The sequence below is a fragment of the Malaya genurostris genome, chromosome 1 (assembly GCF_030247185.1).
Source record: "Malaya genurostris strain Urasoe2022 chromosome 1, Malgen_1.1, whole genome shotgun sequence".
NCBI lineage: Eukaryota > Metazoa > Arthropoda > Insecta > Diptera > Culicidae > Malaya > Malaya genurostris.
In genome coordinates this window covers 61,986,732-62,007,869 of record NC_080570.1, presented here as the reverse complement: position 1 = coordinate 62,007,869, position 21,138 = coordinate 61,986,732, and the positions used below count along the sequence as shown (strand labels likewise).

The 21,138-nt window shown below is 36.9% G+C and overlaps 1 protein-coding gene across 1 annotated transcript; it reads left to right on the top strand.

Moving 5' to 3' along the window:
* Window positions 1–348: 348 nt before the first annotated feature.
* Window positions 349–10,273, top strand: LOC131440254 (transmembrane protein 245). Its single transcript, XM_058611366.1, has 9 exons — window positions 349–1,122; window positions 1,182–2,109; window positions 2,166–2,417; window positions 2,478–2,656; window positions 2,718–3,118; window positions 3,180–3,341; window positions 3,458–3,505; window positions 9,304–9,340; window positions 9,854–10,273. Exons 1-9 carry the CDS (start codon window positions 598–600, stop codon window positions 10,001–10,003), a joined length of 2,682 nt encoding a protein of 893 aa, XP_058467349.1. The 5' UTR covers window positions 349–597; the 3' UTR covers window positions 10,004–10,273.
* The last annotated feature ends 10,865 nt before the right edge of the window (window positions 10,274–21,138 follow it).

The following is a 21,138-nucleotide window of genomic DNA, read 5'->3' as shown; positions in this document are numbered from 1 at the left end:
AGTGTTGCTCGAGAAGATTATTTTTATTATTAACAAGGGGTTGCTATGTTTGTGGTAACTGGCGGTAAATCGTTAACGGACAATTTTAATGCTTAAATGCGTTAACGGACGATTTTCCTTCGGAGTGCCTGGTCGTGTCGTCGGTAGAACTGTTCGAATAAATAATACTAAAACGGCTTGCTGGAGATACGTTTTAGTTTCAGTTATATTATAGACCACCCATATGAATCTGGCAGCTGCTGAATTTACTCTAATAGCTACCAAAATGACAAATGTATTGTAACACCTTTACTACTACTTCTTGTACGAAATCATTTTAACAGCTGATTCGTTATTAGAAACATTCTGACAGCTAGTGTTGTTATGTTTATGTGACCTCCAGGTTTCTGCGCTTCGGCTGATTTGTTTATGAACTCATCTCTAAAAATAGAACAAATTTCGGAATATGGATTGACGATGAGTTAAAGCTAGTGAAAATAATTTGGTGTAAATTGAAACATTGATTGTTTCATAACTCACAGATGTGTTCTGCACAAGTAGTTTGGAGATAAAGAAGAAACGGCTATCTTGAGTGAAAACTCACTCGGAACAACAGAAATGAGCACCCGTCCCAGTCCAGCTCCGATCAAACGTTCCATCGATGGATTGTTTAATGCATGGCTATTATTGCGAAGCCAAGGACACGAAAAACCACTGCGGAATGCACTGTATAACGTAATGATGGTTGCCGTAGTGGGTGTGGTAGTCGGTGTTACTTTAGTACTAGCTCCGTTTTTCAAACCACTTCTTTGGGCTTTTTTGTTTGGAGCAGTTTTGTTCCCGGCCAAAAAACGACTCGCCGAAGCACTTAATCAGTGGATCGAGCGAATTGAGAAAGATGAACGGTACCTATTGGTAGGTATTCTGGGTGCTCCGATACAAGGAATCAATTCGCTGGGCGAATTCCTAACCGGATGGTTGATGAGCCATTTCAAAATAATTGGCATCGGATGTGGAAGTCTCATTTCGCTGCGGGTTGTCCTTTGGCTAGCACCAACAGAAGTATTTATTACGATTTGGAATTTTATCGTTTGGAATCATTCGCTTTTTCGAACAGTACTTAGCTCGCTGACTCTACACATGGTAAGAAAGATGTTCTCATAGAAGCACAATTTTTGTTTAACTTTGCTTTTTTTTTACAGCTCGCCATAATTATACTTCTCTACGTCGCAAGTGTCTATATGCTATGGAAACCAGAAGTATCAACACCGTTTCTCATCGCTGGTCAAATGCTTTGGGTTTTAATAGTTGGGTATGGTTGCAGTTTTCTGGGAGCCTTGCAAGTTCCGGTATTTCTTGGATTACTGACCTACGGAACTATTGGACTGATATACAATCTACGACGGGACGACAGAAACGTACGTTTTATTGACAAATGGCACTGTCTGTTGGATGTAACAAGTTACCGGTTGGATGACAGCAAAATCGACCCAGTGATTTCCCAACCAACAACGGACGATACGATAGATTCTTCGCGTATAGAGGATATCAAATCTAAACTTCAACTAGATGTAACAACTACTCCTCGTTTGTCAAGCACGATGAATGAATCGAAATGTAGCGAAAGTGCTACATTGAATAAACCACAGGAATCTCTTGAGAGTGATTTATATTTTCGAATACTGTTTTACACCTGCGTTGGAACGCTCATATGGATGCATACGTGGATTTTGTTTTTAGCTATCATACCGATTAGTTTACATTTAATCAACAAAATTGCGGACATTCTAGGCATAATCCAATATTTCTCGCAAATGTCACAGCAATACTGGGAGTCGCTAAAGCTGTGGCTTTTTCCGCGACATTCTGCCTTGCTACCACTTTGTTTGCCGGGAATTCTACGGATAAACACTAACATTCACTGGTATGTGTGTGCCAAGATAAGATCCTACATCGATGACATCAGCTCAATTGTCATGATAGGATTCCTCAGTGTGCTGGTAATGTTGATTAGTATATTCGCGTTTACGCAAATCTACTCGGAAACCATAGCGGTAGCCCAGCTCGGCAGCAATCTGGTCAATCGTACCTTAACACATCGGCCGGATTTGATTGAGATGTTACCGATTGGTAGGTTTTTTATTCCTCATAAATTTCAAATTGTTCCGTAAATTTGTTCTCAATAGATATGCAATCAATGGACAACATTATTGACAACGCATACAAATACGGACGCTCACACATCGAACAGTACGTTGATGACATATTCAATGACACAGATCCCATCCAGGCCAAAAAACTTAAGTTTCAAATACTGAGCGTTTGGGACCGGTTGATTCAAAGTTGGATGGACCGCAATAATGGTGATAATTTGGTGGGACCGCGTGTCAACAGCCAATCTATTCGGGTAACGATCGACGAAATTTTTATCAACCCAAGCAAGTCTCAAATACTCGTCAAGCAACCGCCCATTGTATTAATTTAAATGTTTATTACAGTTACCAAAGCGGGTATAATGGGGTTTGTTAAAAGTAACATCGGGATGCTACTGGAGGTGTCCGATTCGCTCTGGATGTTGTTGAGAACCAATGTGACACTGTTAGTATCTGCAATTGGTACCCTGGTTTCGGTGATTTTAGGCGGGGGTCATGCCGTACTAAAGTTCCTATTTCATACCGTAATATACTTAAGTCTCATCTTACGTCATACAATGTTAAATTCCAAACTCTCTTCTTTAGATCATATTTTTTACGACACTATTTTATCTACTGCAAAGCAGTCAAACGCGATACGCACCAACAGCCATAACAATCAACAACTCGTGGGGCCCTCGAATCATTCAAGCGCTAGAGGATTCCATTTCCAGTGTAGTTGTTGCCACACTAAAATTAGCGCTTTTCCATGGATTGTTCACGTGGCTTACGCATACGATCTTTGGCGCTCATATCGTCTACTTACCGGCGGTGTTGGCATCGATTCTGGCAGCCGCCCCATTTTTAGAAACTTACTGGTGTAGTGTGCCTGCATTTCTCGACCTTTGGCTCTCTCAGGATCGCTTCTGGCTCGGAATATTGCTGGTTTTAATTCACTTTATTGTGCCGTCAAATTTCAATCCAATCATACATTCGGAAATTAAGGGGTAAATTTGACTTTAAAGAATAATGTAACCCTTACTGTATTCCATGTAAATTCTATTCTAGCGGGGGACATCCTTACCTAACTGGTTTATCAATCGCAGGAGGAATGTATCTGTTTGGCCTGGAAGGTGCTCTATTAGGACCACTTTTGCTGTGCTTGCTCGTCGTACTGTTCGAAGTTACCATGAGCGCTATCCGGGATTCGCCGGCGACCCCCCAAACCAGGTAAGCGTTTGAACTGTGGTAAAGTAGAACTTAGAACCTGTAGCATTTTTTTAGAGAGGAAATTTCGAGACCACAATGATTGCGATTGTTTTCATCATTTCATTTTTCATGTGCAGAAAGTCCAGCTTAGACACAAACAATGAGCTTTATTCACCTGCAACGACGTAAGTGTTGGTTTCAAGAATAAATGTAGCAATGACCAGTAGTATGAGTAGACTAGAACGCATGTAAAAGGATGTGTAGCTCTAATACTATACGTAGAATATTAGATTACTATCATACAGAATTAGCACACTGAGTAGACTAAATCAATAAGTTTTAAACGTTTGATACATCGTACTACTACCGCCACCCAAGAAAAATAAACTATTGAACAAATGTAGAACTTCCTTTATGAATAAGTATCCTGACGCTTAATCTATCGCATAGATGTATTTGATGTGGTTTCTCAATGTTTGTGAGAAACAATTGTTTTATAAAAGATTATCTTTAATAATCCCTTCATATTTTGAAAGATCGATAACATTTCGCAAAACCTTGAACATTTATAAATATCATGTAGGCAGGAGCGGCTCGTTTGACATAACATCGATGGTATGATGCCGTTCGACATAAAGCTATTTGGTACAATGCCGTTTGACATGAAGTTATGTCACCTAGCAGTTCAACATAAACTGTTATGCACTAACATGTACCGTTTAAAAACCGCACACACAAAATTAATTCTCAAAATTCAATTTTTTATTTTATTATTAAAAAAAAATCGGGGCATTCCTATATTTTATTTCGCCGTTATATTCAAATGCGCCAACCTTAGCCACAATCCCAGTCATAAGGCTCTGCACGACCTCAAAATCAAAAGGTGGTTTTTGCATATTAAGCTATGCTTTTTTCAATTATTCTATATGTTTTATTACTTTATGTTCTTTTAGAAGGTTCTCCTTCATAATGACCCAATATCTTTTCTATTGGGCGCAACTCCAGAGTGTCTGGGGGGTTCAGATTTTTCGGCATTTGTCTTATACCATTTTAGAACGTCCTTCGTGTAGTGACATGATGCCAATTCCATCCAAAAATTCATCAGACAGTCGTGATTTTTCAAGAGAGGGACAAACCGCTTTACGAGACACTTTTCCAAATACACTTGTTCGTTCGTCGTGCTAGGTGTAACGAGAGGTGCTTTCCGCAAGTACAAATCGCTTACCAACTCAAGAACTTCTTGGCGAACTTTGACATTTTCTGAGTCCAGATGTTCTCACACTTATCCTTGGTAGTCGCATAAAGGTTTCTTGGAATTTGGTTGAAATTCGCTTCCACACATGTCTCGTCATTCATTACGCAGCAGTGTGGTTTCGCTAACCATTGGTCGTACATAATCCGGACACGGCTTTTTGCGAACAGATTCTGTTTCTCGTTGCGGTTTGGAGACTTCTGAATCTTAAACGTACGTTGTCCTTACTTACGTTCAACTTTTTTACCACAACTCGAACTTCAAATTTAATATGTGTTCTTTTTTCTATGCGTCGTTTTGCACACATCTGTCGCCTTGGAAATAAGTTTTTTTAACATTCAGTAAAAAAACACATCGATTTAATAACAATTGATTTAATAAATCGATAATGATTTTTATAGACGGGAAATATACTTTTCCATGAGCGCTAAGGGGTTAAGAGTACACCCTTTAATTTATCTCAAAACATTTATTTGATCACGAGGTCAATGAAACCTGTTTCAGTCGGAAGCGGTAGCGTTTTGAAATTAAAATTACCTACTTCTTCAGTCATAGGCCATCGAAAAGTCTACGTAAAAATTCCAATTTTAGTCTGCGAGGTTTATGAACGGTATACACCGATGTTTACAATTTTATTTTATTCGAAAAACGAGTTAAACGCCGTTGGGGTTGTCAGTTTTTTCATGATATAACCTCACAAAAATGAACAAAATGAATCAATTTTGACAGCTATCAGTGATTTGTTTATGTATTCATTGCATTCAATCTAATTTGAATACGTGTTAATAGATACAGAGATAAAAATATTTTGTGAATTTGCATCTATCTTCATGCACATATTTTGAGCAGATAATTAAACATAAAGTTACTTTACAATTCCGTAGGTTTCAATATAACTTAATCGCAAAACTAAGCGTTAATTGAAAGATACAGTTATATTCGTTGAATATTCAATGCAATCCAATTTAGTTTTTCATCGATGAAGGTTTTCAATCAAAGTTTCGATTCAACACATGTCTAATATTCCATGTTACTATTGATTAACATGTCGTGTAAATGTCATTATTTCTATCTGTGTATGTGAACAAACCACTGAGAGCTGTCAAAAGATGAACTTGACTCATCGGCAGTTCATCGGTAGTTCATTCGAGTAGTCATCGTGCAATTAGGTTTTGCACGAACATGACATAACCTCACAAAAATGAACAGAATGAACTTTTTTTGACAGTCGAGGTGTACTTGTTTACAGTTTAAAAGTTCATCAGAAGTTCATCGTTGGAATGTAAAAATTGCAAGTCGCCTCACACTCAACAGATTCATACATAAATCGCTCCTTGATGCTGGAAACACATACAGCGCAATCTTTTTAGTTATTTTCACTGTGGAATACGTTTTTAACAGGCACTTTTTCATCATTTTTTCAAATTTTAACTTGCAGTCGCAAAACAAAACAAGTACACGGCAACTGTCAAAGATGAACTTGATTCATCGGCAGTTCATTTGTGTCGTCATCGTGCAAAACCTAATTATGTTTTGCACGATGACGACACAAATGAACTACCGATGAATCAAGTTCATCTTTGACAGTTGCCGTGTACTTGTTTTGTTTTGCGACTGCAAGTAAAAAATTGAAAAATGACGAAAAAGTGCCTGCTAAAAACGTGTTCCATAGTGAAAATAACTAAAAAGATTGCCCTGTATGTGTTTCCAGCTTCAAGAAGCGATATATGTATGAATCTGTTGAGTGTGAGGCGACTTGCAATTTTTACATTCGAACGATGAACTTCTGATGAACTTTTAAACTGTAAACAAGTACACGTCGACTGTCAAAATAAGTTCATTCTGTTCATTTTGTGAGGTTATGGTATGTTCGTGCAAAACCTAATTAGGTTTTGCACGAACATAACATAACCTCACAAAAATGAACAAAATGAATCAATTTTGACAGCTATCAGTGGTTTGTTTATGTGTTCATTGCGTTCATTCTAATTCTAATACGTGTTAATAGATATGTGAACAAACCACTGATAGCTGTCAAAAGGTGAACTTGATTCATCGGCAGTTCATTGGTAGTTCATTCGAGTGGTCATCGTGCAAAACCTAATTAGGTTTTGCACGATGACGACACAAATGAACTGCCGATGAATCAAGTTCATCTTTGACAGTTGCCGTGTACTTGTTTTGTTTTGCGACTGCAAATTAAAAATTGAAAAAATGACGAAAAGGTGCCTGGTTAAAACTTATTCCACAGTGAAAATAACTAAAAAGATTGCCCTGTATGTGTGTATGTGTATGTGTAAAAAAGGTTCATTCTGTTCATTTTTGTGAGGTTATGTCATGTTCGTGCAAAACCTAATTAGATTTTTCACGAACATGACATACCCTCACAAAATGAACAGAATGAACTTTTTTTGACAGCCGCTGGTGGTTTGTTTACACATTGAAAGTTGATCAGAGGTTCATCGTTTGAGTTTAAAAATTGCAAGTCGCCTCACACTAAACAGATTTATACAAATATCGCTTCTTAATGCTGGAAACGCATATAGGGCAATCTTTTTAATTCTTTTCACTGTGGGACACGTTTTCAACAAGCAAGTTTAATTTGTAATCGCAAAACAAAACAAACCACAGGCAGCTGTCAAAGATGAACTTGATTCACCGGCAGTTCATTTGTCTCGTCATCGTGTAAAACCTAATTAGATTTTTTTATCGTGTCGTCACAAATGAACAAGCATTCATCCTTGACAGTTCAGCGGTACTGTTTACAAACAAGCTTAAACAAAAATCGAAGAACACATTTCAAACAATCATCTTTACACTTTGCAACTAGTCACTTTTATCTAATTAATCTCATAAACAAACTGTATCCAATCGTGAACAAATGTTTTAAAACTCTATTTAGGCGATATGGACCGTAAATGATCTCATCCAAATTGTTAACAGGCAAACAAACAAATCTCTGTTTACAAACAGTATTGCTGGACTGTCAAAATGTATTCATTCGATCGAGGTTAGCAGTGACGGTAAAAAACCTAATAGATATGTAAACAAACCACTGATAGCTGTCAAAATATGAACTTGATTCATCGGTAGTTCATTCGTGTCGTCATCGTGCAAAACCTAATCAGGTTTTTTACCATCACTGCTTACCTCAATCGGATGAACACATTTTGACAGTTCAGCAGTACTGTTTGTAAACAGAGATTTTTTTGTTTGTCTGTTGACAAATTGCATGAGAGCATTTACGGTCCATATCGCCTAAATAAAGTATTAAAACATTTGCTCACGATTTGATACGGTTTGTTTTTGAGATTTATTAAATAAAAGTGACTATTTGCAAAGTGTAAAGATGATTGTTTGAAATTTGTTCTTCGATTTTTGTTTAAGTTTGTTTGTAAACAGTACCGCTGAACTGTCAAGGATGAATGCTTGTTCATTCGTGACGCCACGATAAAAAATTCAATTAAATTTTTTATCGTGAGGTCCCAAATGAACAAAAATTCATCCTTGACAGTTCCGCGGTACTGTTTACAAACAAGCTTAAACAAAATCGAGGAATATATCTCAAACAATCATTTTTACACTTCACAACTAGCCGCTTTTATTTAATAAATCTCTAAAATGAACCGTATCGAATCGTTAACTTTGAAACTCTATTTAGGTGATATGAACCGTGTACGGTCTCATCCGTTTGTCAGCAGACAAACAAAAAAAGTCTGTTTACAAACAGTACCGCTAAACTGTCAAAATGTATTCATCCGATTGAGGTTAGTAGTGACCCCAAAAAAACTTCGATGAATGAATGAATGTATGAATGATTTTTCCTAAATGTCACGAAACAAAGAAACAAGGAAAAAATGAGGAATTTTGAAATTCCTCATGCGAGGCAATTCATAAAGACCTCGTCTGGTAAATGAAGTGAAATTCCATTCGTAAGGACTCTATGTGGCATTTAAATGAAATATATTGACTCCGACTGTAATCTGCACTCGACTAACAAGTGCAACTGTATGGATTTAGGGTACCCCCATTCATCTCAGCTCCATTAGTCATCTCATATACGAAAACCTTTAGTTACTTTTTCTACGGTATTGCTTCTTAGGGACGAAGCAAAGATATTGTATTCGATTTTATCATAATTCATTGATTGAAAGTCGAGTCGATTAATGGGCTACTTTCTAATCTAAAGAACCTTGAATTATGTCTTGCAGTCGAATTTTGACAAAAACAAAGCAGTGCTTGCTGGAAAAAAAACTCAATTTTTCGCTCTGGATGTTGAAAATAATAACTGCACAAACCATGATGGTAATTTTTGGTCCACGGTTATCATTACTGAAGTTTGGTTTGTGTGCTAGGGTAATGAAGTTCTGTCAGGTTTTATGGTTATCTAGCGACGAAAAGTCCAGATTTTACTACACTTGCAGTATATAACTAAAGCTTGGGTAACAGACTTCATCTTTGATTTGTCAGTAGATCAAACGTTTTAGATCAAGTAATTCATAAACATTTATATTTTATAGTGGATTTATTTTTTCTTGCTGGGCTGCTTTTTTGCACACTATTTTCGTATCGAGTATCATTGTAATAAGTGGCACTTTAGTTAAGTAAATTCATCTCATAGTAGTTAGTTGATAGTGTTTCTTCTATTGTATAGCTCATGTAAACCAAAACATAATTTATCTAGGATTCAAATTTATGTTTATTTTCTTTCTGTTATTCGAACAAAATCAGTTTATCTAAAGAGTGGCAAGCCTTTGTTCGAGGGGAAGTAAGTAATGCTGGTGGTGTGAGTTTTGGCCTTTTCCCTGTTTTTACCCTTTTTTATCCAAATTGGTAGATTTTGTTTCGAATTAGACTGTAGTTTCAGTTATAGATTTTATTTGTTTAGCGTCATAGATCGTGATTGGTTGTAATTTTCTTTCGTTCACTTCATCATATTTTCATCACTATTCAGCAAAACACCAGCCAATTTTCTAACCCGAACGAAGGATGTAAAGTATATCAACTCACCCATTTTTTTAAATCATTTGGACGGAAAACAGTTTTGACACAAACATGACAATCCACATCACCCCGGTCAGTTTGACTGCAGTTATATTTGTCTAACAGCCTATTGCATCTGTTGAGTTTGAAAAGTAATTAAAAAGGAATTCCATTCGATCCAACACTACCTAGTTTCCATTGTTAACTAAGTGTTATAAATCATGTTTCTGTTCATATCTACTACATGCTCGTATTTTTTTCGCGTGCATTTACGCGAAATTTCTCCGGCACCGTGCAGCAACAACTATCGCTTCGGTACCTTTCCGGAGATGGTGGATACTTCCGCTACCGGAGCAACTGCCCTGGTAAATTACGCGATGATGACTCAACAAACGGCAGCACCATCAGTAGCAACACGTCATCCGTAGACGATTCACAGGATTCATAACCGTTAGAATGGGCAGATTTTTGCTTAAACTCTAGAAACTCGAAGGACTATAGTAGTGCGATCGGAAATACAAAAATGTTATTAATTGCTTTTGTTTTTAATAGCACACCGCTCGAAAAAATGCGTATTATTAAACTGGCTGTGTAGTGTTGGTTATACTTAACGAAAAAAAACACCTTTTCTTTATACTTAGTGTATATATTGGACCAAATATATTTTTGAATATTGTTATCTTTTTAATATTTTGAAATAAATTGTGTAATTGGTTAATTAATATATGTTTAATCCGAAAAATCCTTTTGTTTGCTGTATAGTTGTAAGCTTGTTTGATTATGGATATTCGTTTGTTGAAGTCATGTACAAGCACAAGCTATAAATGAGGTCTTAACAGACAGAACATAGATTTCCAACATGACAACATGAATCTTTTCCGATCTGTGTATGTTCTCATATATGCCCCCTATCCACAAAAAATGAGATGAAAACAACTTATCGAAGATCTTCATTTCATTAGTTTTATTTGCATCTTTTGTTTCTCCTTAGTCTTTCTGAGTTCTCGCTCTGTCATGATACTATAGGTTGCCATTAGACGTAGTTGAAGGTTATTCTGAATTACCCTGATACCATTCCAGCAAAAGTGGTATACAGCTAAATCCTTTGAGTGTAATCGTCACATCATCTCTGAACCATTATATCCTCTTCACAGATAGTCTGAGCGCAATTGAAGCCATTCGCTCAAACATTGCTGGCAAGAATCGACCGTTTTTCTTGGGCAAAATAAAACAGCGCCTGAACGACATATTGAATAATAATTATCAAATCACTATAGTCTGGGTCCCGGCTCATTGCTTCATTCCAGGCAATGAAAGAGCCGATATTTTAGCCAAAGGTGGTGCTATTGAGGGTGAAATTTATGAGAGACCGATTGCTTTTAACGAATTTTACAGCGCGTCTCACCAAAAAACACTTGCCAGCTGGCTAGCGTCTTGGGATAAAGATGATCTGGGTCGGTGGATGCACTCAATTATCCCTAAAATATCGAGTAAACCATGGTTCAGAGGGCTGGATGTGAGTAGGGACTTCATTCGTCATTTGTCCAGACTTATGTCCAATCACTACACGTTAGATGCACATCTCCTTTGAATTGGACCTTTCGAGACTAATCATTGTGCCTGTGGCGAAGGTTACCGCGATAGGAGTAGGGTCTAATTGATGAAAAAAATCACCATTTTTGCGAATTGTTTTTCAGAGCAAACATAACAAATTCAAATATTTTGTATAATAAAAAACATTGTTCGAAAAATATTTTGTAATTTTTTCGTGGGAAAATATACAGAAATAAGTCGGTGAAAAGGTATTTTTGAGGACGCTTCTTAAAAATCATGATCCGCCATTTTGTAGCTGTTAAACCTCTCCAAAGTAACAAACAACGAAAAGGAAAACGTTGGGGTCTGCTTTTTTATATGTAGAAAGTGTGTGAAAATTTGAAAAAAATTGGTGTAGTAGTTTTTAAATGACGATGGACACGGATTTTCAAAACCTGCTTTCGAAAAAAATGCGTTTAAAGTTTGTTGTCTATAAAATCAATGGAAACAATTTATCACTCAAGGGAGCCCGTAGGGTCTAACATATTCAAAAAAATCATATTTTTTCTTTTGTATTTTGTTATAATGAAATATTTCATGAATGTTTTGTCAATTTTTGAAGTCAATCGATGCAGAAATGTTGGGCCTGTGCGCCGAGGTCTTACTTCTTCGCAGTATGAGATAAGTGAAGATAAAGGCCCATAACTTGCTGAGTTTTATTCCGATAGGTTTGAAAATTCCACAGAATATTCTTGAAATGCTTTACTATCAGAAAATAGAAAGAAAATAATAAATGATTTTTCAAAAGTGTTAGATCCTACCCGCCCCTTAACACGATGATATAACTTCGAGTTTTCATGTTAGCGTACACTCGGTTTCACTTGCCCCTGTTTCATATTGACCGCAACAAACCAAGCGTTTCTGTAATTGTAAATAAAACGAAGGGAAACTGTGCAACATTGGAAAAAAGCTACAGTAAGTTATAAGTTTAGTAAAAAGTTCGTGCTCGTTCTTGTGATAAGCTTGTTTTCAGATCTCTAGATTGAATCTCACCTAACGACCGTCGTCTAACCGCCTGAATTAGAATTTGTGTATCTGATGACATTTCTCGATAAACATTAGGAAAGGTCCCAAGTGCAAATGACAGTTTCTCTTTGTTTGCTCGTGTTTGTCTTCATTTATGCTCCTGCCTCAATACCACTGTAGTAGTCGAATGCCTAATGGCTTTGATTATAATTTATAGGAGTTTTGTAATTGATTTTTCAATCACTACCTGTTTTATGACGACTATAATAAGTGTCTCTTTTGACAAGTAATATCATAGTTTTTAAAGCTTCTATAAAACCCTTTACTCAGACTAACAAATGGACTAAAAATAAAACAATTCGTACTAGAATAAAACCATGCAAACACTCTTAATTTGGTTTTCAAACATTTTCTTTAAAACATTATTGTCAATTAAATTCTTTCATAAATCTAGTTTTGTGTGTGTGCGTGTTCATTGGATGACAGTTTCACTCAGAGCAAATTTGAGGGTTCTGAGAACATTTGTGACACATTTATTGTGGGCTATTTGATTTATTGCTTCTTAGGTTAAGCGTAAATTACATTGAAGAAAATTTCATGGCCGCCATTATTATGTCCTATGCCGTAGCATTTATTGACATCAAAAAAACTTCAAAATGCAAAAACGAAGAAAAATGATGGGCTTTAATGATTCATTTTTCAGAACGTATACACAAGTTTTAATGCCACGAAATAGTTTTATACATAAATGACGAAGAATCACAAAAAATAATTTTCATAAATCATGGAGATTTTCGCAAAAACTGCATTTATTTCAAGGCGATTAGTTATAATTCTTATTTTTATCCATACATTCACGATAAAAATAAAAGCGCATGAAGTTTTTACGTTCGGAAAATACTTCAAATTCGTAATTAAAATCTAACATATTCTTACTGATTGTATTCAAAGCAGACATGACACACACATAGCCAAGAAAAATGTGATCAAAATGACAGTTGATTCATAGCGGAACTCATTCCTTCCGATTGAATTTAATGTTGATCGTAAAGCTGGTTTCAAAATTTTCTTGAATTTGGAGTTTTAATGCAGGTTTATGCTAATTCTTCACTTTGCTTTATAAACCTTATGAAGAATGGTCCACTTGGCAGGAACATGCTTTTCTAGAGGTTTTCAGTAGGCTTTCGTGGAGTTTAAAGTTTTAATGCAAGATTTATTATGTAGCATTGAAGACAGCTACAAGTATTTAATAATATTAAAATTGTTACTTGGGGATTGCCAAATCATACAAGAAATTTACTGGTCCATTGTAAGCTTCGATGTACGAAATAATACGCTCATTCATGCAATACAACTAGTACATCAAGGAATCCATAGTCTTGTTTGTCACGAAAAGCTGAGTTTTTTTCCTTAGCTGAAAATACCTTGCCAGATTATAGGCATTCTTGCGAATTTTTCGTTCAAAACGTTCAAACATTCGTTTCTTCGTCCATGAGGATCCATTATTTGTATTTCGTAAGATTCTCATTGTACAACTTCTAGCCACGTCTTTTGGCTACTAGATTCTGTTTTAGTGCTCTGTTTGGTTGCTCACCGACCTGGAAAAGGGTGGACCTTCTCACAAACGAATCATTCTGATTATGCATGCATTGAATTTCTCGGAGGTATCATAATCCGACAGTTCTGGGTTTCCCTTAATCGCTCTCAACACCTTCTAATACAGCGTCCGATTCTTAGTTCCGCAACGACGCTTGCTGTGACCCTGCCGACCAATAGTATGCCATTCACGGTCATGTCTGAGAACACTTGTTGTATTTTTCATATTTTCTCTATCTCGGGCATTGCATGCCACTTTCTCGCCACGTTGGCAATGTACTGTGATCCGCTGACCAATAAACGTCACACAATACTGGGACTAGTGAGATGCAAGGAAATGATTGTGCAGACTTACCCGTGTCACTTCAGCATTCACTTCAGTCTCCGAAGTCCACGATCTCATAACATCGGTTGCATCAACGCCACCAATCATGGCCGTTTGTGCATGTGCCGGAACTGCTGTTTGGATTTCGCTTCCTTGATTTTCCTTCTTACCGGCCTCTGCGCTGTCAATCTCCGTCGCGGCTAGCGGCGGAATTCTCGTGTGCTCGCCCGTGCTTGTAGATGGGCAGAAATGATGAACCTTACTCTCCCGTCCGGACACACGATCCCAGATCACAATGGCGGAGTGCCCCAATTGAGGGTGCCGCCAGCTTCGCCTGCCGTGCGTCGATCTTGTGCTTCTACCTGGATGACCTCCGTTATTTCCCTCGCGGGCGATAGACACAGTCCTTTTTCCGCGTGACTTTTGCCAGCTTTTCACTACACAATCCAGCCGAAAATCATAGCCGGCCGCACAACTCAAAAACCTTCGTTTCTCCTAAGCGCGCTCAGCGCAATGGCCGCCAAAGGCGAAGAAAAAACGGCCCTCGCAGAACACGTATCAACTCAAGCACGCCGGAAGACCAACTGACTATCGTTCGATACGCTATCTCTTTTTCGGATTCTGTCAAAAGGAGCAGTGCAACAGTGCAGTTGCACCAATTTTTTCTTACTCTGTCTACACGCTTGATTAAATTTCCTTATATGCATCTCACCATGACTTAACTCAAACCCTTAATATAACGCTACACGCTGCACACGGGAATTTAGCCAAATTCAAGGACCATGGGAATTTGGAAGCATGAGAAGTTCACAGAAAAGAAGACTTATTGGAAAAAGATACGCTCAGAGACAGAGACGAACCTGCATTCTTATGCATTCCGGGCATACGCGCTACCATTTCGCCACCCTAAGCCTTGTGATAGACACAGCACTAACACACGACTGGGTGTGGTAAAGCGTACATCGAGCATGGTCTAAATCCTTGCCGCCTCACGATCGGTATCCCATATTCAAACATCTTCTCTGTTTATCAGACAACAAACACTAATCTTCTCGCTCTATACCTATTCTTCCGCTTAAGCACTGGGTAGGAGAGTATATTTTAAAAAAAACTTGCAGCCTTCTTTTAACCAAACATTTGAACCAAACCAAAAAATTTGAAAAAATTCCAAAAATTTGAAAAAAATAATATTATTTTTAGGTACTATGGAAAACCTTTCTGATTTTTTTCTGAATTTTTCAAAATGTATTTCATGAATTGTTCAAAATTTTCATTTTTTTCATTTGCACTTACAATTTTGGTACCACTCTAGATTATACATAAAAAATAAATCATTACATCACGCTGAATTTTTTTCAGATTTTCAAAAAATGTGGACGGGTATAATATCAAACTCTAAAAAAAATCATTCGAAAAACCATGCGTCTCTATCAAACTATCATCCAATGGAGATAATTACAGGCAAGGATCGCTTTTGTCGCATCAAAGAACGCTCTCTAGCAACTCTTCACACGATTTCAATCAGTGCCATCAAAGAGAGACGGATATCATCGCTACAACAAAAAACCGACTTGGTTCATTTAACATAGAATAGACGCCAGTGCGAGAGCGAATTTCTCTCGATGACCTGTCTGAGAATCAAAGGTTAGCACGCTGCTGTGGGGATTCCCTCTGAAGCAACAAACGGTCGCTTATGCTCGTTTTGCGATCTGGTTTTAGATGGACAGTTGATAATTGCGATAGAATCATTTTACTATTGCCGCTTATTCTAACTATGTGCATATAATCTTTGTATAAGTTGTGTCTATGAAAATGTATGTGAATGCTCCACTCAAGGGTTTTGAAATATTGCAACCTAGTATGAAAATCATCAAGTCGGATCATCGATTCGATTTTCGGCGATAATTGTCAACTTGCGATTCTCTCTTGGTAAATTCCACACATCACCGATCATTATCAGACTGTAAAGGGCCGTGAAATACACAGAGTATGAAGTGGAGCGAAGAAATGTTGAAAAATTCTCTCGCGGATCATGTATTGACTCCAGTTCTTGTAGCATCTTCTACCGGATTGAAAATGTTGTATACAATATAGAGAAATATTGAGCAGCTTCTGCTTAAACCCCTAACAGATCGGCTGAAAAGTTCGTATCGTTTCTATGAGAGGGCGCCACTAGAATTAAATCCATACCATTTTCAGTTAGTACCAACCTTCAAAAGATACGTGTATGAATTTGACAGCTGTCTGATTATTAGTTTGTAAGATATTGCATTTTGAGTGAAGCTACTTTTGTTATTGTGAAAAAAATGGAAAAAAAAGAATTTTGTGTGTTGATGAAATACTACTTTTTGATGAAAAAAAGTGCCGCCGATACCAAAAAAAGGCTTGATTAGTGTTATCCAGACTCTGCACCGGGCGAAGCAATAATTCGTAAGTGGTTTGCAAAAGTTCGTACTGGTCATATGAGTACCGAAGACGATGAACGCAGTGGACGTCCAAAAGAGGCTGTTACCGATGAAAACGTGAAAAAATCCACAAAATGATTTTCAATGACCGTAAAGTGAAGTTGATCGAGATAGCTGACACCCTAAAGATATCAAAGGAACGTGTTGGACATATTATTCACGAATATTTGGATATGAGAAAGCTTTGTGCAAAATGGGTGCCGCGTGATCTCACGATCGATCAAAAACAACAACGAAAAACCATGCTGAAATTGAACGAATTGGGCTTCGAATTGCTCCCTCATCCACCGTATTCTCCAGATTTGGCCCCTAGTGACTTTTTCCTGTTCTCAGACCTCAAGAGAATGCTCGCTGGTAAAAAATTTAGAAACAATGAAGAGGTAATCGCTGAAACTGAGGCCTATTTTGAGGCAAAGGACAAATCGTACTACAAAAATGGTATCGAAAAGTTGGAAGATCGCTATAATCGCTGTATCGCCTCTGATGGCAATTATGTTGAATAATAAAAACGAATTTTGGCAAAAAAATGTGTGTTTCTATTAAACGATACGAACTTTTCAGCCGAACTGTTAAAGATGCATAGTGGAACATGAGGGAGGTAATTAAACTCAATATCATCAGTTTCTTGCTATTTTCTCAAGAGGACCCCTCTATTAAACAGTTCCGGAATATCGTATTGTTTTATTGCTGTAATCGAAATGTGTTCTAAGGGGTTACACCACTGTAGAATTTTCAAAAAATCGGATTTTTTTTCATTGCAAATGGTCATGATCTTAAACATAATATTCCAAAAGATGAAAAGCGGGAAAATATTTCTAGACGTCTCAATTTCGAGTATAAGATACGATCTTACAGCACCGAAAACTTTAAACACGATTATCTCAGAACCACGTTTTTTAAACTGGCCGGAAACATAAGTCAAGTTAATCTTGACCAATCGATTCAAAAATTTTATAGAATATTCTAGATAGTTATCTTCACAGAGGTACGTAGGGGTTTTTGAAAATTGCGAATATATTTTTATGAACAATTTTGTGATGAAAAAATGCGGTTTTATTTTCAAAGGGCTGCCATTTTACAGAAAATCAATTAATTAAAAAAAACCCTACGTACCTCTATGTACACTGTAATATGAAATCAGAAAATGTTTTGTTTTTTGTTCTAGATCGAAAACTGCGGAAGCTGAATTTCCGGCAGTCATAATGCAGCACTTTCGCGGAAATGCCACCAAGCCGCCATTTTGTTTTTCAATTTTTAAATCTGACCATTTTTTGTACTTGAATATACATATTAAAAAGTGCTTTATACAAAATTCGAATTACTCAATTTTTTGGACCCAAAAAAGTCCTTCTCTTTTTTTTCTACAGTGGTGTACCCTCTTAACTAAGAATATAATTGATATGTATAAAAATCGAATTTCAAATGCTTCCGCAAATATAGTTAATCGAATTTACTTGCACTCTTGCACCATGAATCTGCAATGTCGTCGCACCATGGAAACCGTTTTTAACGCAAAATTTAATGCAAACTATTTGGTGCAAATTCAATTCCATTTTGAAAATTGTGTAAAATCGTGGACACGCACAATCGCAAATGTACTCAATTCAGCGTAACTTTTACAAATGTACAGGTATCAAGCTGAAACTTTGATAGAATATCAATGACAGATGTGGTAACTTAAAAAAATCTAATCGGGTGACTGAGTGCGCCAAACGGTGGTGATTCCGGGAACTTTTTGATCAAGATGGTATTATTTCACCTGTACTACCAACAAATATTGGAAAATTAACTGTAATATAGACTAGCTACAAATCAAAGAAGTTATCTACCCGAATATTAGTTGTGTCTTCTACCAGGAGGCTCCTTGTGGAGCTTTTTGGACTCCTCCACATCAATTTAAAAAAATTAATTACACATCTTTGACAATTTCAGACGCCGTACAAACCGAATAATTCACTTTTGGTATCTCAAACACTAATGGCTTATTTAACTTAAAGTTTGACATGAATGTTTAAAAACACTACTGCCACAAAAAAAGAATCAGTTGATAATAAAAACTCGTGCTGTTCAAAATTTACCTGTTCCGGTTTTCTTTTGGATACTATAGTAGGCAAGGTAAGAATCGTTCAGTGCTGCGATAGATGAATCTTTCGATCAACTATGATTTGATCAAATACTACTGTCACTACGAATACGACTGATTTTCAATCGAAAACACCGACTCCTAATACAGAATAAGGGTGTATGCACTGGTGACTAATGGTAAAATACTAAAAAAAAACAGCATAAAAGTATAAACTCACTTTATTAATAACCAAGGCGAAGGTACGTCTTCGTTCGCGTCATCTAACAGTTTGGCTGAAAAGTTCATATCGTTTAATAGAAACACACATTTTTTGCCAAAATTCGTTTTCATTATTCAACATAATTGCCATCAGAGGCGATACAGCGATTATAGCGATCTTCCAACTTTTCGATACCATTTTTGTAGTACGATTTGTCCTTTGCCTCAAAATAGGTCTCAGTTTCAGCGATTACCTCTTCATTGCTTCTAAATTTTTTACCAGCGAGCATTCTCTTGAGGTCTGAGAACAGGAAAAAGTCACTGGGGGCCAAATCTGGAGAATACGGTGGATGAGGGAGCAATTCGAACCCAATTCGTTCAATTTCAGCATGGTTTTCATCGACTTGTGACACGGTGCATTGTCTTGATGAAACAAAACTTCTTTCTTCTTCAAATGAGGCCGTTTTTTTGAACGCTCTAATAACGCTATATAATAGTCACTGTTGATGGTTTTTCCCTTTTCAAGGTAGTCGATGAAAATTATACCATGCGAATTCCAAAATACAGACGCCAGAACCTTACCGGCCGATTGTTGAGTCTTTCCACGCTTTGGGTTCGGTTCATCGCGTGCACTCAGCTGACTTTCGATTGGACTCCGGAGTGAAGTGATGGAGCCATGTTTTGTCCATTGTTATATATCGACGAAAAAAATCGGTTTTATTTCGATATAACAGCTCCAAACACTGCTAAGAATCATCAATTCGTTGTTGTTTTTGATCGATTGTGAGCTCACGCGACACCCATTTTGCACAAAGCTTTCTCATATCCAAATATTCGTGAATAATATGTCCAACACGAGGGGGACGACACATCCGGATAATTTCAATAAAACTCAAAAAGTCATTAAAAACTAATCAAATTTCATTTATCCTCATAAATATACCTAACCGTTCAAAAGCGCATCCAACCGCTGATAGGAAGTCGAAGCACATGCGATCTTTTCGAAGGTTTTTTTTATTCTCATTCATGACATTTAACGGATTGTAAACATAACACAATCAACCAGGAAAATGAGGTTCTGCTTAAAAATTTCTCAGTTCAATGAAATTTCGTGTTTTTTGCAATGTGGTTTGTTAAGAACTAGAAACATAAACTCGGGATTGTAAAAATGAGCAAGAACCTATTTTGCAAACTTGGGTAATGGTTATAGTTTTCTTGTTCAAAATCTGAAATATGATTCTGATTTGCAGAAGTTACAGTTAAAAAATATCGATCTGTTTACCCACATTATTCTACTGAGCGCCGGATACACAGCTACATGAATTGATATTGGTTTTGTGTTAGTGAATACGTGAATAGTGAACTTCCTCCACCCAAAATTTCTCGAGAAATTTAGACCTCAACTTTAGTTTCTCAGCGCGAAATTTTCCGAGATTTAGAGAAATTGAACATCTTCTCTATTGCAGCTTAATATAAATAGAGATTTCAGGACTAATGTTCTTGCATGAAGTATGTCTTTCTAAGTAGCTGTAAAGCCCAACATAAGCAACTTTCCGTAAATAACTGTTGCGATGAATATTGAGACATAAAAGAACCCTAGTTCTACACAAAAATATATTTTATTGAATATAATTTTACTAATAGCGATATAAGGACTGCACGAAAGCTCAATGGCTCTACGTGACCCGTATGGAGTATTGTCCACAAATACTAGATTTTTTGCTGTAGGTTCCTGTATATATTATTTCGTCGATAACCCAGTTACCAAAGATTTTCGTTCAGAGAGTATTGAACTGTTTCCCGGTGGACACTTCACGTTATCTGAATGGATGGAACTTAAATTCGATTTGGCGCCTTCTTGACTGAAAAGAAGTTTCGACAGGTAATCTCGGAAGTATTTAAAACTGAGTATCGCTTCTCTGATATCTTAACCATAATATCGCAATGATTTTCCGGTTTATTGATAATCTGGAGCAAATACTTCAGATGAGCTCTGCACTTATAATCACCGAACAATATCGCCGTCTTGAACCCCACGTTGAGATATTGCTTTCTACTTTAGACAAGGAACTGATTGGAATATGGATCCTCTAAAATATATAATAATAGTAATAGGTTTACGATCAAACCTTGTGTTTAACACAGCAATGATTTTTTATGGTGATAGCTTTTCTACTGTATTTACACACGACAAAAGACAATCGATCCATAACCATCTGTTACTATGATCATTAAAGACGAACAAGTGGGTACAAGAATATGAAAAACCGTAAAAGACGATTAATTCTTTTGAATCTAAAATGAAGTTTTTAAGTGTCGTCCCCCTTGGTCCAACACGTTCCTTTGATATCTTT

Excerpts from the sequence above, each read along its gene's own strand:
- LOC131440254 (XM_058611366.1), top strand. The coding sequence starts at position 598 with ATGAGCACCCGTCCCAGTCCAGCTCCGATCAAACGTTCCATCGATGGA. Across the intron at positions 2,418-2,477 it reads CGAAATTTTTATCAACCCAA|TTACCAAAGCGGGTATAATG; the intron begins GCAAGTCTCAAA and ends TGTTTATTACAG. Across the intron at positions 3,119-3,179 it reads ATACATTCGGAAATTAAGGG|CGGGGGACATCCTTACCTAA; the intron begins GTAAATTTGACT and ends ATTCTATTCTAG.